Raw genomic sequence first — 16,715 nt, 5'->3', positions numbered from 1 at the left:
CCTCTGCCTATGTCTCTGCCTCTCTCTTTCTCTGTGTCTCTCATGAATACATAAATAAAATCTTAAAAAAAAATAAAAGTAAGTTCAAGTGTTTGCTGCTGCTACACAAAACAAAACAAAACAAAACAAAACAAAACAAAACAAAACAAAACAAAACCTGGTGTCTCTCTCCAGCTGCTGGCCCATCTTTTTTTTCCCCCTTCTTGGTCAAGTTTCTTCAAAAGCTGTCCACAACTATCTGGCCCTTCAGCCATTCCTGTGCCACCTGTACCTCATCCTCCAGCATTGGAGGATGCTGACCTCCAAGAGCAATCTGACTTGCTCCAGGAGCAATCTAATGGCACTGGGTTACTCCCTGGTGTTTCATACTATTGACCACTTCTACTTTCTTGGAACAGTCTCCTCTCGTTGTTGCTCCTTCAACTCTGATTACACCCTCTTCCTCTCCTTTGTGAGGTGTGTTTCTTTGTACATTTCCCCGTCTGTTGTTCTACAATGTCCTGCACTCATAAGCGCTTCTGTACAGTGCTACATTCCAGATGGCCCAGGGCTGAAAACCTGCCTTCATCACCAACGAGCCCACAGGATCTTATTTAACTTTCTTTGCCTTGGTTTCCTCTTTTCTCAATGTGAGTGGTAGTAATGCCTATCTCAAAGTTGCTTTGGGGATTAAACATGATACTATATGTAAGCTACTTTGAATACTGCCTGGCATATAGTAAGCATTCAAAAAATGTTAGCTATTTTTATTATCACTCTTTATATTGAGAGCTGCCAGTGAGTTATAGCTCCAGATGAGACCTCTTCTCTGAGTGATAGGACTGTCTATCTAGATGCCTGTGCACAGTCCCTCTTGGGTGTTCTGTAATTACTCCAGTGTGATGTGTCCAAAGCTAAACTTAACTGTTTTCCCTTCCTCTGCCTCTCCTCTCCCAAGTTCCCTAATTTGTGGACAGTAACACCCAGTGACGTAAGACAAGAACTTGGAATCATGCCAGACAACTCCCTTGTCATCACTTTGAATCATAGTGAGCAAATTTGCATTTTAGGCCAAGGTGATTAGAGACCTTCCAGGCAAATCATTCTTCTTAGTCAAATTCCTATGTCAAAGATCTAACTCTTCTACCAGGAAAATGTATCATACTTTGTGTCTAAGCCATTCTTGCCTGATTCCCCACTCTGAAATCTCTTGCTTGAAAGCAAAGAAGTATTTGTATAGCAATAAAGAATATGGCCCTGAGAGACTGGCACACAGAACACATATACTCCGATGGAATTGAACTCCATGGGAAAGATCTGGAGCTCAGGAAGTTGCAGGGTGAGCAGGCCTGGAGGTAGTGTGACTGTGATAACCACCTGGAAAGAACAGAGGGGAGTGCCTGTGGACAGGAAAAGCAGGAGGCTAGGTGTCCTTCCCAGATGTGCCTAAGGCAGGGCTTGGCCCAACACAAAGGATACTGGATCTTCTTGGTCTTGGGGTTGTATCTTGATACCATAACAGTACAGGCGCCGCAGCCTCCTCCCCCACAGCTGTACTTGGTGCCTGTGAGACAGACTGGAAGGAGGGGAGTCAAGGGAAAAGACAGGCACGGGCCACTTGGCTTGTTCTTCCTCAGATACTGATAACAAGTAATAGGCTTTCTTGAGTCTTACTGAGGTTTCTTGTTTAGAGAGTTGTTCCATTTTTTTGCATATAAATGAGCTCACTGATGAAAGGTGAGAAATCCTTACAGACTCACACTGCCTTATCTGAAACCCTAGAGGCTGGATGCATTTCTGATGTAAAAATTTCCTTATTTTACAAAGGTAATAAGATCACATTCCCAAGTGGGGCTAGGGCAGCACCTGGTAATCAAACACATTAGCATATCTGCATGAACCACAGGGATATTCCCACTAAGTGGGAAACAGAAAGACTACCAAGGGCTTTGTGGTGATCAGGGTTTCCATCCAAATGAGGTATGAAAGGGCTTTTGAATTTACAGTTGTAGACAATGGGTCACTGTGGGGTTGGTGGGAAGCAGTGCATGGGCAACAACTTAGAAAACTGTCTCTGGGAGGTTTAATTTGCCCTGTTCAGCAATATATGCATTTACCTTTTTATTGGATTAGAGGATATTAATTTAATAACCACAGCTCCTGAACTGGTAATGTCAACAGGTACCCTGTACCCTTTCCCTTTAAGATGTTTGCATGTTTTCATAAAGAGAGAATAAATAATATAAGTAAATCTCCTGTTTCAGGTTCTATAAGAATCTACTGGAATTTTGGGGACCTTTTCTGGGTAAAGTTTAAAAAGGATTTCATGGGTCGAAGTCATAATTGGCTTGGGCAGAGGTTAATCTAATTTCACCTTGGAAATTGCTGTCCACAAAGAGATATATCTGGTCAAGATATCCCTGAGGTAAAAGCTGAGAGATTCTCTGCAGAGGTCCAGAGAGGCTGCACATCTCCCTCCTCTGTTCTTTTGTCCCCAGTCTGTGCCAGCTCTTCCTGCTCAAGCAAGTCAAGCCTTCCACCTCTAGGCAGGGGCTCACCGTCAAGTAGGTAATAACGTGCCATTGAACAGAGCAGAAAAGGAAAAGAAACTCTTTCTTTGTGCCTTTGGAGTCCAAGAAATTTCCAAGTAAAGGAATCTAGTTGCTGTCTGACTCAATGACGGAAACTACTTTTCAGTTTTCACTGTGTCAGACCTTAAAATAGCTCTGTGACACAGACTTTCACATTCCCTTGAGTGAAAAGTGAAAAACGGATTCAACTAGTTGTTTTCTTCTCTAGTCACCAAACAACTAGTTTGATGGTTCTATTCTCCTCCTCCACCAGAAGCACCTGACTCAGTTACTTACATCTTCTGTTGACTCATCCTGAATCTCGTCGTTATGTAGGTTGCCAGATAAAATGTAGGATGTCCAGTTAAATCTGAATCTCAGATAAGAAACAGATGATATTGTGGTTTAAGTATGTCCCATGCATCAAATTCAAATTTAACTGGGTATATTATTTTTCTATATGCTAAAGCTGGCAACCTAACATAGGTCAAATACAAACAATAATATATCAGAAGTTTAGTTTTTGGGCCTTTAAGCAAAGAGTTTTCTCAGTATCTTCAAGATACACAGCTCTACTGCATACCCAGAAGAAGTTACCCTGATACTAGATACTAGCAGCCAATGTGTACAGTTGACTCTGAAATTTCCACGGGGATCCCATCTTTCATTAGTGAGCTATAGTCTCCCATACCAGGCAAGGCATGTGACATTGGGGTCAAACTTGGTTCTTTGCCTCAAGGATCTCACTTCTCTCTCTTGCCACATCTTCCCACTACCACACACAACTCTTTATATCCACCAGAATAATCTTTTAGTTCTTCAAAAGTGCTACATTCTCTTGTTCCTGAGTCTACCCCATGCTGTTGACTAGAATAGCTTCACCACCAAGCCTTCTGTTTGCCCACCAAATGCCTACTAAATCCTCATTTCTTCCACCCCTCCCCAGGCCTGCTGTGAGTGTCTTGCCTGTGACCCCACAACATCACACTCATCACACTTGCTCTTTGCTTTTCCACTGGCTGTGTCCCTCTCTAGACCTAGGGCAGAGGTTGTTGTGTCTTCTAGCTTACACCTGAACACCTGGTGCTTGGTAAAATTTATTAGCTGAATAGAGAATTGTTTTGAGAACTACAAGAAGTACGGGCATGTGAACAATGTGGGAAAACCAGGACAAAAGTTTAGGGAACCTCTGAGATATTCCATTTCCCCAGTTTTATCCCAGGACCAGGATTTCACAGAGATTAAGCAACTCTAAAATGACACACCCTCCTTGTTCCAAGTACGCTGTAGGCCATTCTCACTTTGTGGTGTATGGTTCCCCGAGTCAGAGCTTAAAACCAGGCTGGGACGTTTCCTTTGGAGAAAGTGATTTACAGGATCATTCCATTGTACATCTAATGGGGCAGCAGGGATGGGTGAGGTGACTCAGTGGAGGCAGTGACCTTGGGCAAGGAAGGAATAGAATGAGGAAGGGAGATGGGAATACTACTACAAACAAATTTTGTTCTTTGTGTGACTGTTCCATCTTGGGATGGACGCCTAAGCCAGACTCCAAGTCAGTAGAGGATTGAGGTCTTGTGGGAATCTAAAGTTTGTATAATATTGGGGACCCATCTTAAGGGAAAAAAGACAAGACTATGAATATAAATTAGGTATAAGACTTTGGAAAGAGCCATATGAATCCTGTGAAAACTGAAATAGGCTAGTGATGGTGTCTATGTGTGTGGATGCTGACTCTGGTAGAAAACCTGTGGTCACCCACAGATATCCACGAAAATTACCTACTTGAGAAACAAGTAAAAAAATAAAGCCCTGACTCCATCCCAGAACTGTTGCATCTGTAATCAGAGATTGGGGCCTAGAAGTCTCAGGTGCATCTTATTTCTTCAGAATGACTTATTTATGATATTAGGCACCAGAAAGGAATGGACAGAGGAATCAGTGAGGAGATGGGGCAATGGGAGGCTGGGGTGATTCTGCCTAGGGCTGGCCCTGGCCATGCCTGCTTGGGAGTCCATGGGTTCTCAGCTTGCTCCTAATACATGTGAATCTGTTCATTTTAGGATGTCTAGAGAAAGCATGGTGAAGTGCAATGGATTTAGCAGTGATATCAAAGGGAGGAGGTAGGGTGTGCTGACTAAGAGTGAGATTGTGAGGCTGATAGACAGGAAGTAGCAGAACCAATGAGGGAGGCCTTCTTCTGTTTTCGATTTTGTTTTTTGTTTTTTTTCAGCTAGAAACCCAGGTACTGGAATAGTGAGTGAAACAGGATTTTAGGGGATGATAGTAGCTAGAGTCGTGAAATGTGGGGTTAGGAAACCAGATTGTAAGGGGTTATGTAGTGAGAGACAGAGTCTAGAGAGAAAACGAGGCATCAGGTGCACATAAGTTTGGTAAGGAAATAGCAGGGAGAAACGAAGTCATATTTTTAGATGGGTATGTTGAGGTCAAAAGACAGAAGTGGGGAAAGGAACTGAAGATCCTGAGGGGAGAGGATAACATTATCTAGTATAATGTGAATCCCCAGAGCCTGACATAGTGCCTGGCTCTCAGCAGATGTTCAAAAAAGCGTATATAGTTTAACTTATTATTTTTGAGATATTTAGAGTTTCATAGGAAGTTGCAAAAAAAAAATACTGACAGTGACAATACCTGTCACCTTGCTGCCCACAAAGATGACATCCCACGTAGCTATAGTACAACATCAAAAGCAGGAAGTTGACATGGGTATCAGGTATCATGCTGATCACCAGACTAGAGAGCTTCTTCAGATTTCAGCATTTACACATACACGTGTACCATGTATGCACAGTTCTATGCAATCTTATCTCATAGAACTGTGTCACCCCTACCACAATCATGTGTGCTTCCCCTGTATAGTTACCCCCAAGCCCAAGAAATTCTTTCCTGAATATTTATTGCAGGTCTGTTGAAAGTATTGCAGGAGTAGGGAGTGAAAAAAATGTCCAGATCAGGGGTGGAGACCTGAGAATGCACTAGCTCTATGTTAGAATTTTGAAATATATTTATAGAACCCTGTTTTCTCCAATAAGAATTATGAAAAGATTTAAGTGACAAGTCAGGGAAGTCCTCACGGGAAACTACTATCAGTGACATGTACCCCTGAGCAGGTGGCTGGGTGTTTTTACTTTAACACTCCTGAATATAAAACCATCATCAGGGGACCATGGGACTCAAAAGGCCACAAAGTTATTTCTGAAGTTAGCACACTCATGCTTCTTTTGGCTGATTTTTGGATGATTCTTTTGGTTTTGCTCGGGTGAAAAATATGACAAATTAAGCATGAATCTCTCACTTTTGGATGCATTTTGTCAACTCCAACTAGACTCTACAAGTCAAACACAAGGGTATCTACCTTGAGCAAATACAGGGTGACCTTCTTTAGAAGTCTTAGCATGATCACTTTTTACCATCCAGTCCAGACTGATTACAGTAAAATATAAGGATATGGACTTTCCTCAGGTAGTACAGTAGGTTTACTTCAGGATCAGCATTCTTCTCTGTGACCTACATTGTGAAATGAGAAAAGGCATTTTAGGAGGGTAATACCAACATGTATGGCAATTCTATATTGTTTTGGGGGCATGTTTTTGACAGATGGTAGCTTCACAGGGAAAAAATAACAACAGAAACCTAACACTTGGAGCCAATTTTAAAGAAATTACGGAGCATTATTTCAATGTCTCTGAATTTTCCAATATATATGACAATTATAAATTCTGGATTGCTTTTCCTTATAGTTACCCAGAAAGGGCCTATATGGGAAAACAGATATATAGATTCCAAAACTGACTCCGATAAACGTGACCATAGGAAGTCACAGAAGAGGTTAGCCAGAGATTTCTTTCCTTTTTTTTTTTTAAGATTCTATTTATTTACTTATGAGAGACACAGACAGAGAGAGAGGTAGAGACATATGCAGAGGGAGAAGCAGGCTTCACGCAAGGAGCCTGATGTGGGACTCAATCCCGGGACTCCAGGATCACGGCCTCAGCCAAAGGCAGACGCCCAACCTCTGAGCCACCCAGGCATTCCGCCAGAGATTTCTTAACGGAGTCATGGGAGGAATATGTTATAAAGGGAGCCCCTCCTGTTCCCATACCCTGCTCCCAGCCCCCTAGTGAAGTGGAGGTGCCACTATGCAGAGGAAGAGCAGAAGGGAGCACGAATCTAGCTCTGCCTCTCATGGTGCACTCCTGGCTCTTACTGCCAATAGACTGAGGCGGGCACATGAGATGGAAACGGTCTGCTCTCCTTGGCCCAGACAGTTCTTCTCCTAGGGAGTCAGGCAAGCTTAGAATGGGAGAGAAACTTGCAAGGAAGTGCAGCGATGAACCCAGATGCAAAGGACATTGTTCCACTAAAAGTGTTTTTACTTTTATCATCCCAGAAAAAGGCAACAAACCACATTATTCATATGCTGCCTCCTACTTCCCAAACTCCTTTACTCAGCCAGAGATGAGCTCATCACCCCTCCACTTGGAATCTTAATGTGAGGAGGAGGCTTAGTGGCATCTCAGAAACAAGGCGTTATAGTTAGATTTGCTTTAACACTCTAATTGTGTGGCCTTGGAAATTATTTCCAAAGATGGGAACAAGATAGCGGGTAGGGAGTGACAGTGTGCAAGCCAGGACTACTGTAACTTCCTCCTGCTTCCCCTATAATGGGGGGAACACGGCCTGATGACACTACTCTATGCTATAAAGACATTGATATACCTGAGACCACATTCCAGGTAAATAGCGAAACTTCCCAACCACTTTAGCTGCCTGATGAGTACAACACTGATTTAATGCTGTCTCCTTCAATCACATGACATGGCCTCAGTTTCCAAAGGAAGAAAAAGAAGGGCAAGATTAGACTTTGGGGAATTAGTTAAAGGTTGCCAACTGCAATTCTGACGTATCAAATATACAGGACTCCCAGTCATTAAAAAAAAATTTCAGTAATCATACAAGAAATACTGGGCCTACCAAGAGCTGCACTCACAAAACTGTATGGGCACATCCTTTTTCCTCCAGTAATTTATAGACACTTAGGAAATAAATATCTTTTTAGTAAGTATATAAAAAGAGGAGAAACCTCACCAATAACAAGAGAGATGCAAGCAAAACCCCCGAAGATACCACACCCATTAAATTAGCAAAACTTAGGCCGTCTGATTAGAATAAGTTTGGCACATTAAAAATTGGCAAATTATCTACTGGCACCCGTCATACAATGAATTATGGAAAAAGTAATTTGTGCAGGATTCTGGAAAGCTACCTGGCAGGACCTATAACACTGGCATCGTACAATATCACTTAAGAGATTCTCTTGCCAGTGTTGGTGAGGAGACACATCATAGGATGTTCACTGCAGCGTCTCTTAGGGGTAGTGGGGAATTGGAAGCATCCTATGTGTCTATCGTAGGGTCCTGGATAAATAGAATGAAGGATGTGTGCACCCGGGAGAATTACTAGGCAGAAGTAACAGGTTTTCAAAGAACAACTTGGCTAAATCTCAAGAACAGTGGTGAGTCACAAAAGGGAATGTGTAAGTCACAATCGCACTTGTTAAGAACACACCCCCTCACACATACACTCATGCACGACACTGTGCAGGCCAAATACTATATATTTCAAAGATATATCTATATTTCTAAATAGCCATATGGAAAATAGACGGGAAGGATATATAATTAAAATGCACAAGAGTGGATGCTCATGGGGGAAGGAGATAAAGAGAAGATAGGATATAACAAGAACAAAAATGAAATAACATAAAGCAAAAGAGGAGACTTGTCCAGACTGTGATGATGGTGTGCCACTGCCAGATGAGTGTGCTTTGCACAACTCTGTGCCCCTGGGTCTAAAGAAAGGAAAAACCACTACAAAAATAACAACAAAACCAGTTCCTTCAAAGAGGTATATAACTTCCCCTTCTTTGGCCATCTGCAACTTGTCTTAGAAATTTGTAAGACAGTGAAGGGTAAAAACAATAAAATATCAGCTGTGATTTCAAAAGATTGGAGACCTGGAGAGGGAATAATCATTCTAATGTGATATTAAGGGAGAAATGATTTTATTCGCCAACAAGGGAAAAGCAGCAAAGCCCATTTTTCTCATATTCAGAAAAGTTCTTAGCTTTTGAATGACTACAAATTGTTACTCAGCAATTATTTCTTTGATGTTCCAGTTGGCTTCAGGTCATTCAAGATCCGGGCCTACTGGTAAATATTATTGCTAAACCCAGACTTCTTCTTTGTTCTTTTTTCACCCCCTCTTAAGCTGTTGTTTAGTTCATAGCCTTCCTAAAAATGATGTTTTCCTGCTGTCTGACAGGCAAAAATCCCAAGAAATTTTGCCTTGATTAAAGTTGTGTTTCTTCCTTTAGGGAAGAATATCAGTAATCTAAAACAACTGAAGCTTAAGAAGCAAAAGCATTAACACCAAATTACAGTCCAAAGCAATTTTTCATTTTAATACTTTACTAGTTTTTTTCTCTAATTGTCCCAAAGCACCTCAAACTTTTCATTTATTCATCTTGCACATTAAAGTACAAGGTTGAGAACAACTGGCATAGGCTAAGCATTAGAGTTGCCACATCTCTTTGGAAGTGGAGAAGGTAGCTTACTTATTACTCCATATTTTAGACAGAGATGCTAACCTCTGGGTTAATTGCTCAATGTGAGGAGATTAAGGCAAAACAAAATCAAAATCATTCTTTGCTACTATTCTCCTCAATGTCATATATGCCTTCTATTAAAATAGCATTGGTGAACTCAAGTACAGCTAATATCCAAAAAAAGGGAAGGATGACAATTTTTCATACCTGTGCCAGACTTTGGTCATAATATAATAAAGAAAATGGGAGTTCCTTACTGATTCCAAAAGAGAAGCAAAGAGCAAGCAAAGGCCCCATGCCTTAATACTTCGCACCAAACCTTGAACTAATGATCAATATTCAAGTTCATACTACTATATATGACTTAGAGGAGTGAGGATAAAGACATAGCAAGTGGCATTGCAGTGAAAAAAAAAAAGTTAGCTTGGCTTTTGTCCCTGGTATGCCCAAAATCACAGTAATCATCTCATAAACTTACCTTTCTTCCATTCACAAAAAAAATCAGTTCATCAGAATTGGGAACAGAAGCCATCATACCAGGAAAAAAAAATGTCTCCACCAGAATAGAGGTTTGTTTGTTTTTTCTAAAGAGTAGCTATGTCAGAGCAAACACCTGGATAACTATCAGCCTTGTTAGCAGCAGGCTGACCTGGGGTGATTTATAGCCACTCTGCCACATGAGGAGCACCAACCATGGCTCTCTGCTTGCCCTGCCCACAGAGACTTGGAATGGTTCTTGGCAGAGCCCTGTCTCCTCCTTTCTTACAAATCAAGCCATTGTCTTTGTCCCTTTTGGAGTCTGACTGGTTTCCCCAGGGAAATGTATTTTAAGCTTGTGACTAATAGTAAAAACTGTGTTTTAAACAGGCTGTTATCTGGCCAAACCATTAATCAATACAGTGCTATCAAAACTCATAAAACTTTCCTTGATTTTTCCTGTGTAATGGGAGGATTTCATCACACGTGTAACTAAAGACTTCTTAAAATGTGTTTTTAAAGACTCAATTATAACAATCTGCAAGTATATTCTCTTTCTTTAATCTTTTTTTTTTTTTTTTTGGTACTCACCTTGTTTCTTCAAATTTCATCAATTTAATGACATCAAACTACCTAAAACCATAAACATGTACAGAGGCTTGCCATGCACCAGTCTGTTCTCAGAACTCCTTTAATCCTTCAACAGCTTTAGAGACCAAGGAATGGAAGCACAGGTATTAAACAACTTGCCCAGTGTCACACAGGCAAGGGATGACGGAGTTGCTCCAGATTCTCTAGAGCTCTCTAGATTCCATGCTCAAGATGGAATCTTGGTAGAAAATGAGGCTGGAGGAGTAGGCACTCCAGAGTATGTAGGGAGGTCTTGCAGGTATATTAAGGGTTATGCTGAGTCTTCTCAATAAGATGGAAGACATTGGAGGGTTTTGACGAGGGTGACAGAAACCAGTTTAAGTTTTAAAAAGACTGCTTTGGCTGTTTTGCAGAGAACGAAAGGTGGGAGCCAGAGTGGGAGAAGAGAGAGGATTATAAGTCAGACAGTGGCGCAGTGAAGAGCTGATGAGGCTAGGACAAGAGTGACAGTGGGGACATGGGTAAGAAGGGGTCAGATTTGCTGACAGACTGGATGTGAGGTGTTGGGGTGGGGAGCAGAGTCAAGGTGGTCTCCACAGCTTTCGGGTTGACTTGTGTCTCCTCACCAACACTGGCAAGGTGGGTGGGGCTATCCATCATAAGTTCTATTTGGACATGTTAAGTTTGGAAAGCCTAAAAAACATGCAAATGGAAATGGTTAAGTGGGTTGTTGGATATTCAAAACTGCCTTCTTCACTTTTTATCTTGAGGAGAAGGAAGACTCAAGGTTTGGGCAGAGATTCACTTCAGAGACTCCAATCCAGTCTTCCTTCAAGATCCAAGCTCTGTCCTCACCAACACAGCAGTGTGGCTACACGCTCCCCTGCCTGCCTCCACAGTTCCCATTCTCATCCTCTCTGAGTGCTCCCTACCCAAACAGGGGTTCGAAGGATCAATGAGAGTTTATCAGAAGAACAAAGAAAGGACATGTCTAGCCTAGGGAACCATTTGTGTAAAGTCAAGGAAGTCTGATACTGCATATTGTTTCAGCGATTTACAAGTAGTTTTATTCTTATACATGAATTGCATGGGTATGAATGACAGGAATAGGAGTATCAAATATCATTCATTCAAAAATATCTGTGTGCCTGACAAGACCACTCTTCTCATGGAGGAGAAGGGTGTGTGTGTTCTGTGGGAATCTTAAAGTATTAGATAAAATGACATGTGTTTCTAATGCGGTGGACAATAAACTAGGGACACAAGGTAAATTCAGGAGATGATGGGCAATGTGACGAACAGGCTAAGGTGATACAAAGTGACTTAGGAGACTAGTTTAGGGTAGTCAGTGCTGGAGTACATTTGACCTGAGTCCTACAGGCAGGCCCATGGAGAGACTGCATGGGAAAAGGGGCTCAAGTGGCCCAGAGAAAGAACTGAGGTTGGCATGTTAGAAGGCCAGTGTGGTGGAGTATGGATGGTAGGACAATGGGGGAATGAAGGGAGGTCAGAGAAATGGTAGGGGCTAGGACAAGGGAGTCTGCAGGTTTCTAGGTGGGAAGGGACGCCGCCAGAGAGCTTTGAGCCAAGATGTAATATGAAGTGATTTGTATTACATAATTCTACTCTACAGAGAATGAGTTATTGCTGGTAACAGGGTAGCATGGAGACCAGCTCTGAAGCCATTTCCCTGTTTCCCATTAGAAGTTGATGGGTTTATGGTGGTGGCAGCAGAGGCAGAGAGAACAGGACAAATTGATATGAATTTTGGAGGTAGAACCAACAGAGTGTCTTCAGTTTGAGTTGCTTAATTGGACTTCCAAGTGCACATGTCAGTTGGATATAGGAATCCAGAGGTCAGAGAAGTCCAGACTGAAGAAGCAAATTAAGAGTCATCAGCTCATAGATGATGTAAGCACATACTCCGTGGGAACTGTAAAGTATCAGGAAAAAAGTCACATTTCTTGTGGCAAGATACTTTGAAATATTGGCTGATATGCTTCCTCCTGGCCATTGGCCATTCCTTTCCCCATTCTTCAGGTCTAAGTAAGGACATTTCACATTCCTGGTCTTCAGAGTGGGTCCTTATGGCAGGCATGAAAAGAAAAAAAAAATCTAGCGTAGGCTCAAAACCTTGAAACTCTTGGCAGAGACACCAGGAACAAAGGCAGGTGATGCTGTGGCCAGGGATGCCAGGGGCAAGTGTCCTCTTCCCATGCCACTGGCCTCAATCTACTATAGGAACTCTGTACTAAGGGGGTTCCTCTAAGTGAGTGGGACTGAATTTCTGCGGCCAGGTGGAATGGAGCTTGAGATAAAATTTAAGTCTGTATCGATACATCTGTATCTATCTCCATCTCTTTATTGTGAAATGCTTCCCTATTTTAGCACATTTAATCTGCATGATAATGTTTGAAGTAGGAATAAAACTCTCCATTTTAAATGAGGCCTCTGATGCACCAGGGGGAAGATACAGTCGCACGTTTTGTACATCTGGGTCTGTGCCCTGTCAATTCTATCCATCTATAATTTCACACACTTGTTTCCTCAACTCCCTGGTGAGATAGAGTAATTCTGTTTCCCTGGAATGTTAGATATTTTACCCTGAGTAATAAGGTTTCCACTGCAGAACATTGCAGCTTTTATTTTTTTTTATTTTTATTTTTTTTCATTGCAGCTTTTAAATGTCAGTGCAATTTCCTTTGGCTTTTATCCATCAATTTTTTCAAAAACTGTAAGGCCTGACTCTGGGTGCCTTCCAGCCACCAGTTGGCTTGTCTCAGTTTTATCACTGATGGGACACGCTTGGTAGGAAGACCCAGTATGACCCTCCTGAGGTGTATTGGCAATTCCAGGCTATATTAACTCCCCATCCCCCCCCAAGCAGGTGGAGCTGCAGCATCTCCCTGGTGAATAGAAATGTGTATATCTGGAATACGAGCTGTTAGAGATTGAACAGCACAGAGATCCTTCTAGAGACCTAGGGTTCTTTAAGCTTGTAACAACATAGCGGTAGTCACTCGTACTACGTGAAAATGGACAAGTAGGCTTGGATTGCTTGCTTAGAGACATAAAACTATGGACCGCTCATTGTCTGGGTGGGAAGTCTCCTCCTCCCTGGAGACCGAGGCCGTGTTCAGAGCTCAGCTGCTTTGCAGACCTGGAGACCTCATCCTGGAATTGCCTTCTCCAGTCGGAAAGTACCAGTAACAAATCAAACACAGACAGAAATACGGCTCTTAGGGACTAAATGGTCTCAACAGATACTGCCCTCCTCCCAAATTCCCACAGATTTTGTCTATAATTTACAATCTGTACTCCATTTGGATTTTGAATTCTGGGTTATCTATGAAACGGAGCCCTCAGTTCCGTCACCAAGCAGCTAGCCCGGAGTTCCACAGCATTCTTGGGCCATGCAGTGATCTACTCCAGGAACTAAGACTTTCCCATGGAGGGCTGGGTAACGTTGCCCTTGCCTTCTTCCTGTAAAATGTGGCCTTCTGCAGCAGTTGTCCCTGGACGTGAGAGAGCCAGAGAGCAGGCTTCTGCGGGCACTTCAGTGTAGGCCCATGCTCACCTGCATCTCTGCAGACAGCTGGTCTCCACAAAGGGCATTTCTGTTGGTACGTTCCACACTGATGTAAGAAAATGGGTCATTTTTCAAGGCTTTTAGCTTTTGCGGTTGTGGCAGGGCAGAGACTGACGAGGTAGGTGTGTCTTCACTCCTTCCTTCTAGCAGCTTCTCCAGGGAGGGGCATTTTTCCTCCCTGCTGCTCTGGTGGTTTGTTTTGGAAGAACAAGCTGAGAAACAGTGTGAAGGAAACAAAAGGAAGATTCAGAGTTGGGGAAGGCGGACAAGCCCCACCAGGGAGAGAATTTGATGGGTTTTGGAGAAAGACCAGTTGCGGGGCTTGAGAGAATTAGGAAGAAATAGGCTTTCTACAAGTGTTGTGAGGAGTTACAGATTTCAATGAACATTCTTCAAGAGACACGAAGATTGGAACACATATTAACATTACTTTTGGTTACCAGACTGTATTTCTTAGTGCTGCTTGGTGCACAGATAGTGGGCACAAGAAATCTGTCAGTATGAAAATCCAGCCATCCAGAACTGGAACATTTATTTGGATCCTAGTGCACTTTGTTGGAGGGACAAGCAGGCAGGTTCCATGGGGTGGACCCAATGAGGGTAACACTACCTGTTATTGGCACTTTCCAGCTCAAGTCCCCCTCTTCTCTCTCAGGACTCACCCACCTGCAATTCCTGGGTTCTGACCTCTGGTGGGCTGATTACCCCAGTTTAGGGGTCCATGAAAATGTTTTCCTTTTAAAATCAGAAGAGAAAAATGAATATAAATGAGGCTGGATTTTATTTTTGTACCAATGCAGTTGTAAAACACAATTTTTGCTATTTAAGGGAGGAAGAATCCCACAAAGGCAAAAAGCTCCCAAACAGGTTCCATCCTGCACCACCTCCTCCAATCGCAGGGCTTACTAAGATCCATCGGGGCAGGTTGAATTCAGGGCTGAAATATTTGCAACACTTTGTCCACAGACCTAAACCAAATTCTCCAACTTTGCTTTTGATAGAAGTCTGTACGGTAATTTGATCTTCACCTAACTGCTCTATCTATGCATGGTTCAATCGTCCCGCATCCAGGGGACGTCTTTAAACTCTGGCACGCGCACAATCATGTCCCTGCCCACATTCCCAGTTGCTTACTTCAGTGGGTCAAACCCATTCTTTTCACAAACTTCTATATGACTAAATGTTACTCCCGACTTCTTTTCATTCAACTAAATTTAATCCAAATGAAAGCTTTGCCGCTTGAGCAGCTCTACCTCATACGGACTCCTAGAATTTGTGAGCCACTCTGCAGCATACCTGGAGAGATGTGGGCCTTTTAGGACTCCACACAGCAAAGGGTCCTCCGTTATCTGGTTGTGCTCACCAGAGCCTTGACTCTAGTGGCCAGGCCAAAAGCCTTCCAAATGGACTTCCTTTTCCCTTCTAGTCCCTCAAACTTGTTTTCCACAGTGCAACTGGAATGATCCATTAAAAACACAAATATGAATATGTCAACGTCAATTGTGTGTGCCTAGTCTTTCAGTGACTTGCCCTATATTTGGAAAAAAAACAAAGATGCTAACATGGCCCACATGGTCTGAGGGTCTGGCCCTGCCCCACGCAGACTCTCCATCCCACTGAGGATATTCCTAGCACAGGCACCCCAGTTCTTGGGCCACACGCCTCATTTTCCCTCCCAGAACCCTTAAGCATGTTATTTCCTGGCACCATCTGCTGCAGTTCTCTCCCAGTAATGCCTTCTTATCATTCAGGGCATGGCCCTACTGTTGCTCTCTCAGGAAGTTGTCTGCCCCGCCCCGATACTTCGTATTTCTTTGGAGCACTTACCAAAACTTGCAATGACATTTGTGTGATTGCTTGTTTAATGCCAGTCTCTCCTATTGGATCATAAACCCCATGTGGCCAGGGTCTATATTTGTCTTGTTAACCATATGCCTCCAATGTCTGGCACTTACAAAGATTTTTTTCTCTTTTTTTTTTTTTTTTAAAGAATGACTAAATACATACTATCATGAGATCTTTATAGTAAAGATTTTAAGGTGCGTCTGCTATTGGTTTCTTGCTCTTCCTCACTAAAGAACTGATGATAAGCCTAGGCAGTGTGGCTGAGAATAATATGTATTCCTTCTGGATCCTCCTCTGGGTGGTCTATGTTGTTCTTGTCCTTCTATGAGTCCCATTCTATTTCAGGACTCTTAGTGCTCATCGCAGACAGTTCTTCAGCTTTCTGCTTTTGCACCTGCTTAAAGAAAAGTCATGAAGTATGAAATCCTCATCTGTGATTTCCATTGAAGTCCTGGCATCTCTCCAATTTGCTTTGCAGCTTTCTGGATGTCTGTTTGACTTTCTAATGAGAAGGACTTCATGCTGCTGTGGTTTTGTTTAACTTGAGTGTCCTGTATCTGTGTTCTCTTTGGTAGCTTCATTCTCTCTGCAGGACCGGCATGGTCTCCATGACTGCGCAGAGGTGAGGGCATCTGCATTCTGGAATAACAATAAGAGTTCATTTTTATTGAGTGCTTAATATGTGCTGGGCACTGTTCTAAGTATTAGGCCATTTAATCCTCAAACCAAATTAATGAGGCAAGGACTTTTATAATGTCCATTTATACAGAAAAACCAAGGCACGAGAGTTTAACTAACTTGCCCAAGTTAGTTAACCTAACTAATAAATAGTACAGCTAGGATTCAACCTAGGCAGCCTGGCTCCAGAGTCCTGGCTGGTCACTACTAAGAACCAGGGCCTTCCTAGGGACTTGTGAATGATATGGTATTTCTGGGTGGCTTCATTAATCAAACCTTTCAATGAGAGAAATCATTAGGGAGTGGCTCAGGGAACCCATCTCTTGTCCTGCTCCCCTGGTGACTGTGGTACTGTAGA

General features: G+C 42.6%; 1 protein-coding gene across 2 annotated transcripts in view; it reads right to left on the bottom strand.

The window, feature by feature from the left end:
* The window catches only part of LOC121480502 (aldehyde oxidase 4-like), a 63,500-nt gene extending 53,712 nt beyond the window's left edge, over positions 1–9,788 (bottom strand). For both annotated transcript variants that reach the window (XM_041737048.1, XM_041737047.1), the window contains exons 1-3: positions 9,656–9,788; positions 6,020–6,077; positions 1,459–1,555 (exon numbers count right to left, since the gene is read on the bottom strand). In XM_041737048.1, coding sequence (XP_041592982.1) covers positions 1,459–1,555; positions 6,020–6,077; positions 9,656–9,712 — 212 coding nt within the window. In that variant the 5' untranslated portion in view covers positions 9,713–9,788. The remainder of the gene's footprint in view (positions 1–1,458; positions 1,556–6,019; positions 6,078–9,655) is intronic.
* Positions 9,789–16,715: the final 6,927 nt, after the last annotated feature.

Source organism: Vulpes lagopus, chromosome 22, assembly GCF_018345385.1.
Source record: "Vulpes lagopus strain Blue_001 chromosome 22, ASM1834538v1, whole genome shotgun sequence".
Lineage (NCBI taxonomy): Eukaryota > Metazoa > Chordata > Mammalia > Carnivora > Canidae > Vulpes > Vulpes lagopus.
Note: the sequence above shows the minus strand (reverse complement) of the source record. Positions and strands in the feature narration are given on the sequence as shown.